Here is a 12,717-nt window from a genome sequence, read left to right as displayed (position 1 = left end):
TATATATATATATATATATATATATATATATATATATATATGTATATATATATATATAAACATACATATATACATACATATACATATACATATGTACATATATACATAAATATACATATATACATATTACACATGTATTCATTTATACACACACACATATACATACATAGACATACATGTGTACTGGATTCTATTTCACCTGTTTATCTTACTAAACCTATATATATATGAGAATATATGGGCATGCGTGTACATGTGCATGCACACACACGTTTGAATCCAATGACTATATTAACGCATTAACTGCCACATGCACATCTACTTTGGAGATGTAAAAGAGATTTTGTGGAAGCAAACTTCACATGACTGCCATATGCACCACCTGTGGCACATTTTTATAAACTGAGAAAATATTTTATTAGGTATCCATGACATGGTTTTGAAGTCATTTAAATCACAAGAGTGTTAAATCAAGCGAACTACAATACTCTCCTAATTAAGTTTAATTATGAAAAATTACAAAAAAAATGCAAAAAATAATTACAGTTTTCTTGTAATTAAACAGTACATGGTGTGACTGGAAATACATGGCATCACCACTGTTACATATGTGTATATGTAACAGGCTGTGATGGTTACTGTGTCAAGGACATCGCCCCAACATGACCACAATCCAGTGTGTGAATCCAGTAATAGAGTATACTGATGACCCAGCAAGTGGGGTCAAAAATGAAACTCTTGTGGGTAATGAGGACCCATTAGACACAAGTAAAATTATATAAATAACATGTTCCTTGTTTAGACAGAAATTTTTCTTCTGGCAACTCAGAATCTGTTCAATGTAAATAGATTCGATAAACCTTTTAAATTCAAAGAACCAATGATTTTCGTCCTTTCAAATCAAGGGGGCTAACATCCACGTAAATAAATATATTCTGGGGTAATTGGTTAAAAAAGTTGCCCGACCCCTGCTGTAAGTCATGCACAACAACAAAAGTAGTCAATCTTCTGAGTTGTTGTGCATATTAGATGATGCAGATGAAAAGAAATTATGTAAATTGATGAAGATGGAATTATAATGAAGTGTGTTCTGAGGAGTTTCAGACATTATTCAGCTTTATCTCAACCGATGTTACTATCATGGATATTTGGAAAGTCTATGACATTAGCAGCTTTGTTTGGCTATAGCTTAAATAAAATTAATTTTTCTTATGAACCAGGACTGAAAACAAAAAATGACTATAAAAGTAAAATGAGTTTTAAAACATTAATTCTATAGCATTGCAACAGGTGCTTTTTAATACATCTCCTACAAAAGTCTATGCTAGTTGAACTAATAATAAGTTTACAAATTTTGGAGGGATTTAGGACAATATATGTGTTTATTTAGTCCTCCTTAAGTATTATAGATCAGGACTGGAAAAAAATGTTATAAAAATGAACTCTAAAAGATTTTAACATGTTTAATACAATATTCTATGCCAGTTAAACCAATGACAAATTTACAAATTATGGGATAATTTTGGGCAATAATCATTGGGACAATTTTAATTTGTTTCTTTAAAAAAAATTTATTTCAGGATAGATATGGATTTAATAAGTAGGATTCAGCCTTTAGGATTAGAATTAATTACATTTCATGATATTTTAGACAATATTTGGTTTTCCATGAACAGAATTAAATAAACTGTTGAAATATTTTTAAGATGCAAATTTTTGTAGACAGATTTTCACTTCTCACGCAATGTTTAACACGTGTGTTTTATATTAACTAATTAACTAAATTGATTAATTGGTTTTGCTAAACATTTCTGCTTGGAACAAATCTCAGTAACATGTATAATTTTAGTAGAATTGTTAGTGAACAGAATAAGTAAGTAAATAAATAAATAAATAAATAAATAAACAAGAGGTTTTATAAGCATGCAAAATCTGACATGCACATCTACTTTGGAGATGTAAAAGAGATTTTGTGGAAGCAAAAGACAAAAAATGCCAAATCAGAAACGGATAGGAGAGAAGGAAAATACACACACATGTGCACACTCACGCATGCACACACATACACACACCCATAAATATGATATCAAAGTGAAGCAACCAAAACACAATACAAATTTTAAATAAAACAAACACACACATATATATAACATGTATAACACATAACAATAATAGATTATTTGGAAATCTGAAAAACATATAAAGTCTGGAAAAAATTTCTCTGTTTTTGTTTTTTTTTTTTTGTTGTCATTTTTGGAATTCTAAAAACCTAAACAAATATTTGGTTTCCTTAAAGAAAGCTAAGCTAATTGGAATTTTAAAACAAAGGGAAGAAAAATAAACGAATAATAAATAAAACAACCCATAAAGGTGACCCAAGAGAGCAAGAGTGGGGGTAACAGCGAATGTGTGTACACACATACATACCTGTACCATCATCATCATTAGAAATTAAAATGATGATTATGTATGTATGTATGCATACACCTACACACACATCTGTACACGCACATATATATGTTAAACAGAGAAAGTAGTGACAGCTCTAAATAATGAGTGACAATAATGAAAATGGGGGAGAGTGACAGACAGACAGACAGACAGAAAAACGTATTTCTCTCGTTTTTTTTCTTTTCTCATTTATTCAGAAGAGGAAGCAGTATCTATGGCCTGAATGCTCGCAACAAAGTGGACTCTGCTAAAAGCAAACATGGTGCCAGGTGGTGCTATTAAACTGGGTGATGGATAAGGTCTACCACCCAAGTAGGCCATGATTGGATTTGAATTTAGAATGCAAAAAAAACTTGAAAAATTACTGCAAGGCATCTAGAGAGAAGAGTCAGAGAAAGAGAAGAGTCAGAGAAAGAGAAGAGTCAGAGAAAGAGAAGAGTCAGAGAAAGAGAAGAGTCAGAGAAAGAGAAGAGTCAGAGAAAGAGAAGAGTCAGAGAAAGAGAAGAGTCAGAGAAAGAGAAGAGTCAGAGAAAGAGAAGAGTCAGAGAAAGAGAAGAGTCAGAGAAAGAGAAGAGTCAGAGAAAGAGAAGAGTCAGAGAAAGAGAAGACTTGATCCCCACGTATGACTGGTACTCTATTTATCAACCCTGGAAATATGAAAGGCTCAATTAACCTTGTTGAAATTTGAACTCAGAGAACAGGGGTCTTGATGAATAACTGCAAAACATTCTATTCAATTGCTATAGTGACTCAGCATTAGTGGCCTGCTGCACTCTCTTCCACTGAATGTGTGTGTGTGTGTAGGGGGGTGTATGTGCGTATATGTGTGTATGTATGCATGCAAGTGTGTGTGTAATGTGAAAAATGTTAGTAATTAGCTTCTGGTAATACTTACGGTACGCACAGGCTCAAATGGCTGCTCGTGTTCTTCATCAACACCAACTCTGGAATAAATCAGAGGAAACATTTGGAATATGAGTTTGCTGTTGTTACTGATAGATAGATAGATAGATAGATAAATAGATAGATAAATAGACAGATAAATAGATAGATAGAGGGAGAGAGAGCTTTTTCACTTGTTGAGAGAATAATGTGAAGGCTAAAAGGTTTGTCTAGCCATATCTGGCCTCTCACACCTCTCCTACAATATCATCCTAAAAATAAAAATCACATCATCAAAATCTCAAAGCTACAAGAGATTGTATGATTAATTCAAAATCATGTGAATAAATAAGGATTGATTTTGACAGAATAACGTGAATGCTAACAGGTTAAATTGATCTAAATTTTAAAACCTTCCATCAAAATTTCATATTAATTTCATCATCAACATCATCATTGTTTAAAATTCCATCTTTCATGCTGGCATGGGTTGGATGGTTTGACAGGATCCGATAGCCCCAACAGCTGCATTGTGCTCCAGTATCTGCTTTAGCATGGTTTCAAAGGCTGGATGCCCTTTCTAATGACAACCACTTCACAGTATATACTGGATGTGTTTTTCATGTCACCAACACTTGTGAGACTGTCATGTGGTTTGCAAGACTACGAACCCTGGAAAGGTGGCAGGGCAACTTTATGCTAATAAATCAGGGACAAAAGATGGGTAAAAGTATAAGAGAAGGAACCAGTGCAGAACAGGTCTCTTGCAACTAAATTCTTTGTTATTTTTCAAAATCAATTAAAACAAGGTAAGTGTACTTTGAATAGAAATATGGTCACAAGAGGGTTAATTATAAAAGCAAAGGAGAATTTTTGATTCTGTCTTTGTTATTTCATACCTGATCTTGAGCCACTGTAACATGGGCGTGGTCATACTTCCACACACTATGACTGTTACAAGAACAACCATCATGATGGCAGATACCATGTACTGTCGGGCTGCCGTTGACGTGTTCCGAATGGCTAGAGCAAAAGCGATTGCTCCTCGTAAACCTGTAAAGAAATACATAATCAGGACATATTCAAGCTGACACATATTTGCACTTAGGTATATGTATTTAAACACAGACACATACATATGCAATCACACACACACATATAGGTATGCATATTTGGGAATGTCTGTGTATAGGTATATATATATGCGCACACATATATGTATGCATATATGTGAAAGTGTATTTGTATATATATATATACATACATACATACATACATACATACACATTTTTGTAGATGTACACATATACATAGATCCACATGCATACATATACATTTATATATTTACAGACATATACACGCATCTGCATAGATACACATACATTTGCATATATGTATATAAATATAGATATCCACGTACATATACATTCACATACATACGTACACATTCTTGTATATACATGCATACATATGCAACCATTCACAAATAATATTCACACACATTCACATACATACACACATACATTCATACACATATATATATATTACATTCACAGAGAGAGATAGAAAAAAATAAAGATGGAAACAAATAGAGAGGTTACTAGTACTTTAAATCTACACCATATGTTTTAATGTTAATTATCTAAATACCTATCATGTGACCTTGAAGTCTAATGGACATGGCGATAGACTTTTGTTTGTACTGTGTGTGGATATATATACGTGGGTGTGTTTCTGCAAAATATGGATAGTTTATCCTGTTCAACCTATATTATTAGCATTATCCTGCGTTTGAGAATAAAATTATTTCTTTATCTGCATCTCTCAATACATCTCAACGCTTCTGAAGCAAATTTTGTTTGTTGACTTTCAACCTAAGTTGAATTTAACTTACACGTATGTCTGTATATATAGACACACACACACACACAATCAGATAGTCACAGGTTCCACAATTAAAAATGAATAAATCATTAATATAATAAACATACATAGATAGATGTTTAAACAATAACTTACCAGCAAACATCATCATGTGTTGGAAAGCAAAACTAATTTTGTTCTTCCGTCCTAAATTTAGCAAATAGGACAGCGGGTAAACATTAGAAAATCTTGCTATAATTATTGCAAAATGAATTACTGTTAAGGAAAATAATTAATGTCTGATAGAGTTATAGTTTTGTAAATGTATTCGAGATTCAGTTCTATAAATAACAGGAACCACATAGAAAAATCTATCGGAAGAAAACCAGAAGGAAAAAATTGCCATTTTCACATACAGTTGTGGAAAATGATATACAACCAATCAAGGTGACCAGTTGACCAGTTTTGGTTGGGATCATCCTGCTTGAGATCATCCCTGGTCCTATAATACATATCTCTGGGTGTTATGGAGGAAATGGCCATAGGAGTGATAAGAGGAAGAGAGGTGTATCAAGTGGTTTATAGGAATGAGTGTGTGTGTGTGTGTGTGTGTGTGTGTGTGTGTTGGGTAAGATATAGTAAGCAGCAGAGATCGTCGTAGTAGAGAAAAAGGAAAAGCTGTAGGACATAATTTGCTCAGTTGTAGACCATGTTATGCTTACTAAGAACTGATCTGTAATAACAGGGGTCAGCAACTAGTTAAAATTCCACTAAAACTGCAAAGGCTTACTCCAGCAACCATTTACAATGCTCTGGAGAATGAAACTGGTTTTCACTTTATGTTCTATTTTTCATTTATTACCGATTCATTTAACGTGTAGTTTGTTTGTTGGAACCAAACACCCATGATAAAACGTGATATTATTAAGATATCTGCATGCACAATAGAGAAAATAGCATAATGAAAGTACTGTATTTGCTAGTGTATAAAATACGATCTTGAATAAGGCAAACCCCCTATGTTTTAGTGGAAAGAAAAGTATATTTTATGGTAAAATCAAATTTAAGATGCTTCATCACACTCGCTCACACTCCAATCATAATATGGTCACATTAGATGCATGGCAACTTTTTGTTACATTTAAGAATAAAAGAAAGCCTGCCTTTAACAACAATTTATATGGTATCTTACAAAAATCTGTTAGGAAAAAGGATACAAATGCTGAAAATATAAAAATTGCATGCCATTTCATGGCTTGGAAAGTAAATACAGACACTCCAATATAGAGGAATACAAAATTTTCAGCTAAAAAGTTGCATAGCTCGAACAACTGCAAAAAGAAAGTCAAACAAGAATGAGAAAACATATATGACAAAAAAAAAAAAAGGCAATATAATAATTTACAAGTGAATAGAATAATAATGATAACAATAATAATAACAATAATAAACTTTTCTACACTAGGCACAAGGCCTGAAAATTTGGGGGAGGGTCTAGTTGATTGCATTGACCCCCAGTGTTTCACTGGTACTTAATTTATCCACCCTGGAAGGATGAAAGGCTAAGTCAGCCTTGGCGGAATTTGAACTCAGAACATATAGAGTCAGAAGAAATAGTGTAAGGTACATTTCTTTCAACATTAACAATACTGCTGCTAGCAGACTATTGGATGCTATTATGCATCACTGCTCACAAGGCCCTTTACATTGTTTTAGCTTTTGAATGGTGCCACCCTGCTGGCTAGGTGAGCAGGCCCACATTACCCCTGATCAGCAGTCTAGTCTGTTGCAGGCTTACTCATTTACATCTGGGAGGAATGGAGCAACACGAAAAGAAGTGATTTGCCCAAGAACACAACACACAGCTGATCTGGGAATTGAAACCCCAATCTCACAATCATGAGTGCAACATGGCCATCCACAAGACCACGTGCCTTCTATATAAATATAAATGCACACACATACACACACACATTCAATGTGCTTCTTTCAGTTTCTGTTCACCAATACTATTCACAAACAAAATTTGGTCAGCCCAGAGCTATAGGGAAAGAAATTACCCTATAGAATAACCCGCAGTGGGACTGAACCAGAAACCATGTAGTTGGGAATCAATCCTCCAAACCACACAGCTATGTCTGCACCTTAAATACAGTATAACAGCTGAAACTGTGTAGTCACTGACAAAACAGGTAAACAGCTTTGTGTGGCATGTTTCAACTTGAAAGAGCCGACTCACAGACAAAAATTCATAATTAGAGTAATTACAACAATCAGGTCCTAATCATTACATAATGCTTGCCAAACACTGCGGTCTTGATAAAAAATCTCACAGGACACTTGATCCACTTTACTTACTTGTTTTGTCCTCGCTTTCGATTCTGACGAGAGATTGTTATAAGTATAATGAGCTTGAGTAATACCACAAAATAGGACAGCAACAATTCCTGAAATATGTCAGCATGGAAAACAGACGTTAAATAATAATGATGATGGTGATGATAGTATTTATGTTTTTTGTTTTTTTGTACTTAGAAAGTTCTCCTCCAAGGTATAAGGCAGCTTGATCAGAGCCAGTCTGGAGCCAAACAATACCATAATAATTACCTGAATATACATATACAGAATTTTCATATGCACACATATACATAAGTGAACATACACACACACACATACACTCACACACTCGCACAAATATTTACGTTCTCACACACTTTCACCATTATCTGCATTCAACCATTTACTAACTGACCACTCATTAAGGACACCACATCACCAACGTACCTGTTAGTCCAGCAGCCTCGGCAGCTTGGAACGTACTGTAAGACATCAAGAAGAACAGTGCTGTTTCTAATAAAGGATATTCTCGAATCTTTGTATATTTTGTCATGTAAATCAAGTTAAGGAAACATATATATGTACATGCATTGCTATATCGCAAATATCATGGGCACTGTCCCTTTTCAAATGACTGACTTTTGGACTAGCAAGTGTAACAACAATGAAATAAAAAACCTTGGTGCAGGCCTAAAACAACCAGCTAGCTTTTTCAGATAACTAGTCGGCAGTTTGGGTGCTTTTAGCAGATTAATTTCACTCTGCTGTAAATATTTAGGGCAGAACTTTGGATTCTAGCCGTGGTTATTTTTTTTTATTTTTCTGCCAGATGTTCAGGCTGGACATTGATCACACCACTCACACCTGCCAGAGAGGCCTAACGAAGGTTAATCGGCACCTGACCATCTCTCCTCATCCTAACATATCTTTTCTCTTTCATCTTGAAGGGGTTTTTTTTTTGTTTTCTTTTTAATCAAACGAATCTACCCAAGGATTTATTTTTTTAAGCACCCGCTCCTTATTCTATCAGACTCTTTTTGTTGAATGGCTAAGTTGTGAGGAACATAAACAGATCAACACTGGATGCTAATTGGCGGGGGGTGAGGAGAGGGTACAAACACAAAGATATACACATAGATATACATATATTACATACACACACACACACATGTATAAATATATATGTGGATAAAGTCACCCTTTGGGCATGAATGACCATGGAGTTGTACCTAGAAAGTTACCCTCTGAGGCACAAGTCCAGGCAGGGTTGATTATGGAAGACCAACAGTCACCCATGCATACCGGCCACCCCTCTCCACACCAACGATGTTATCCAAGGGAAAGGTAAAGACTGATACAGCTTGGCACCAATGACATTGCAACTCATTTCTACAGCTGAGTGGACAGGAGTAATGTGAAATAAAGTGTCTTGCTCAAGAACACAACACACAACCCAGTCTGGGAACCAAACTTATTATCTCATGAATGTGAGCCTGACAGCCTAACCATTGAGCCATGTGCCTTCACATACACACATACGTATATATATATATATATATATATATATATATATATATGGGCATTTTTCAGTTTGTCTACTAAATTCACTCAAAGATTTGGTCAACCTGTGGCTATAGCAGTCTCACAGAGTGGCAAAGTAGGACTGAACCTAGAACCATATGATTGAGAAGCAAAATTGTTATGATTCAGTCACAACTACACCTATAATCTAAAAAAAAAAAAAACTTTAATACTATTAATTATAAAATAATTTCCTTTTGTTTTCGTTTGATTACACTTAACAGATATTTGTATATTTTTCATTACTTAGCCAGCGAGGGGGAAAAGCTGCACCGGTTATCATTTATTTTTTTCAGGGCCTCCAAGGCGGGTTGGATAATGAGATGAAGTTATCCTCAAACCTTCCTTCTTATGGGAATTCTTATTGCAAACACCAATTTAATAATTCTTTCTACTATAGGCACAAAGCCTGAAAATCTGGAGGAAGGGACTAGTTGATTACATTGACCCCAGCGTTTCACTGGCACTTAATTTATCGACCCCCCAAAAAGGATGAAAGGCAAAGTCAACCTTGATGGGATTTGAACTCAGAATGTAAAGATGGATGAAATACTGCTAAGCACTTTGCTTGATGTGCTTAACGATTCTACCAGCTCGTTGCCTTAAACACCAATTTGATAATGACAACATGGTTTTTGAAATTAACTAAATCAAAGGCAGCATATTTCAACAAAAATATGGCAGTGAAATGGTTAAACATAACAATTTATCTGTCCTCTTTTTAACTCCCCCCCGCCACCAGCCATCCCACCAGAATTCTTCTGATATCCACTGTGAGAAACACTGGGCTAAGCAACAACAGCTACTACAGGTGTCTTTTCCCCCTCTGTGCTACATATCATGGACTCAACTGTTTTCAATGGTAGTTACTCATTTATTCCACAAACAGAAGTCACCTCATCTTAAAACACTAAATTTTTCCATTCACTGTATGGACTGATTAATAATGGAAATATTTGTGTGCATGTCTGAGTGTTTGTGTGTGTGTGTGTGTGTGTGTGCACCATATGGTTTGCCTTACACAATAAGAATTACCTATCATAAATATGTAAATATTGATATTATATTTGAAGTTTGAACTATTACATGTTCGTCTCCATTGGTAAGCTGTGTCGCAAAACAAACAAATTATTTATTTATTGTTGTTTTAGTTTTCCACTTTGGCAGACTTGTTACAGTGCCAGTAAAAAAATAAAAAAAATATTAACAATAATTGTTCTAGCTCTTTACATTCTGAGTTCAAACCTCACTAAAATCAACTTTGCCTTTCTTTCTTTCGGACTTAGTAGACTAAAATACCATGTCAGTTGGTAGAATTGTTGGTGAAACATAACAGATTCTCAACAGGATTTCTTTCAAATCTTTACTTTTAGAATTCAAATCCCACTGAGGTCAGCTGTGCCTTTTATCCTTTCGGGGTCGATTAAATAAGTACCAGTAATGCACTGGAATCAATGTAATTGACTTAGTCCTCCCCACAAATTTTGGGTCTTATACCTAAAGAAGAAATTCTTCTTCTTCTTCTTCTTATTATTATTATTATTATTAAGGCGGTGATCTGGCATCAAGAAAATAATAATAATAATAATAATAATACAGAACATGAAGACTGACAGAATGCCACTAAGCATTTTCCCCAGTGTGCTAACGATTCTGCCAGCTCACAGCCTTGGATGAATAGTAATAATAATAAGAAGAATCCATTCTACTATTGACCCAAATGTTCAGTTAATACTTATTTTATAATAATCTTAAATTTTGAAACAAACTCATAATTTTCTTATGTTTTCTTAAACATTCTCTAGAACAATACTTTGTACAAAACCAAATATATGGCACCCTAGGCATAACACCAACATGAACTTCTAACTAGTTGTCTCTTGAGGTCTCTGGGTGAGACTTGGATCCAACTTGTACAAATGCAAAGCAAAAGTCAAACATAATACTAATAATAACAATAATAATAATAATAATAGTAATAATAAGGCTTTTTTTTTTGCATATAAAAGGATATCAAAGCTGTTATGCAGCCAATAGCTGCACCAATCACAAAAGCACCCAAAAAGACTCCAACGAAATTGCCCAGGGAACCAAAGAAAGCATTTGCTTGGTTTTCTCCTCCTGCTGCATGGGCATACTGTTCAACAGCTCTGTGGAGGGGATGAAAAAAGACAATGAAAATATTTAATTAATTGTAAGAGAAGTGGCATGATTAAGTAATTAACATGTTTGTTTCACAACCATGCAGTTCTGTGTTTGATTCTGTTTGCTGTATACAATGTTGTGATGTAGCCACAGGCCATGACTAATAGCTTGCAGGTAAAATTTGATTATTAAATTCTGAGCAGAAGCTTGTTTATAGTTGTGTGTGTGTGTGTGTGTGTGTGTGCGTGTGCGTATGTGCGTGTGTGTGTGTGTGTGTGTGTGTGTGTGTGTGTGCACCTCAGTAAGATGTACATGCTGCAAGAAAACTGACAAACCAATACACTCAAACAAAAGAAATAAACCATATTGTGGTGTCTATTCTGCCCGGATTGCACATATAGTCCCTTCACATACAGTATATCTTTTAGCTGTTTCAGTCATTGGATTGTGGCCATGCTGGGGCACTGCCCTGAATGGTATTAGTTGACTGAGTACCTAGACAGTTCAACTAATACCATTCAAGGCAGTGCTCCAGCATGGCCACAATCCAATGACTGAAACAGATAAAAGATTTGCTAGATGTGCTGGAGCTGAGCATTCTCTTTGTGAATTTCAACATTTTTGCATATTGTAACAGATGCTTGCTAATTACTGTTGGTAATGGTGGTGACATTTGTTTCTGTGATGCTGTTGGAAGGGTGGGGGTCCTGCTGGTGGAACTGGTTACTAGTGGTGGCAGCAGATGCTTGGTTGCTGCAGACGGTTCTGATGGTGGTGGAAGCGGTGGTAGCATTGGTTTTTTTTTTTTTTGCTTTCAATGTATGTGTGTTACATTAATGTTTGTTTTTATGTTCAGTTGTAATAAAAAGGATCTTACATTAATCTGATGAGTCACTCTATACTTTTGTAGATTACAAATTTTATTATTCTTAGACAAGAATATTATTGACAGTGACTCCAAAGTATCAGTCAATTAAGCCATTGTCACACTGTATACACATGCACACGTTTTTGTGTTTTACTACTCATAATAATTTTATAGTGAAGATGATTAAGTCTTGTTTCCAGTGGAATTTCAATGGATCCAATTCTTATATTGAAAATACAGTATCAAAGAAAAAAAAAAGACATCCTTTTCTTTAATTAGTTTTTGTATAACTGATGTCTATCTTCAGAAAAGGCGTGTGAAAATTGTTTGGTGCAGGTTCGGAAGAGGAATTGGTTTGAATTGAGTTGTTTTATTCTTTTACTGGTTTCAGTCATTTGACTATGGCCATGATAGAGCATGGCCTTCAGTCGAATGAATCAACCCCAGGACTTATTCTATCGGTCTCGTTTGCCTAACCGCTAGGTTACGGGGATGTAAACACACCAACATTTGTTGTCAAGTGATGGTGAGGGACAAACACGGACACACAAATAGATACATATATATATATATATATATATATATATATA

General features: G+C 34.8%; 1 protein-coding gene across 1 annotated transcript in view; it reads right to left on the bottom strand.

Annotated features, from left to right (window-relative positions):
- Positions 1-12,717, bottom strand: part of LOC106870034 (sodium/hydrogen exchanger 9) — a 124,381-nt gene that overhangs the window by 48,669 nt on the left and 62,995 nt on the right. Inside the window, exons 7-13 of the mRNA XM_052974351.1 lie at positions 11,124-11,264; positions 7,981-8,081; positions 7,555-7,643; positions 6,389-6,527; positions 5,353-5,448; positions 4,233-4,386; positions 3,347-3,395 (exon numbers count right to left, since the gene is read on the bottom strand). Of these exons, the coding sequence (XP_052830311.1) occupies positions 3,347-3,395; positions 4,233-4,386; positions 5,353-5,448; positions 6,389-6,527; positions 7,555-7,643; positions 7,981-8,081; positions 11,124-11,264 (769 nt within the window). The remainder of the gene's footprint in view (positions 1-3,346; positions 3,396-4,232; positions 4,387-5,352; positions 5,449-6,388; positions 6,528-7,554; positions 7,644-7,980; positions 8,082-11,123; positions 11,265-12,717) is intronic.

Source organism: Octopus bimaculoides, chromosome 18 (genome assembly GCF_001194135.2).
Source record: "Octopus bimaculoides isolate UCB-OBI-ISO-001 chromosome 18, ASM119413v2, whole genome shotgun sequence".
Lineage (NCBI taxonomy): Eukaryota > Metazoa > Mollusca > Cephalopoda > Octopoda > Octopodidae > Octopus > Octopus bimaculoides.
This window is presented reverse-complemented; position numbering and strand designations above follow the sequence as displayed.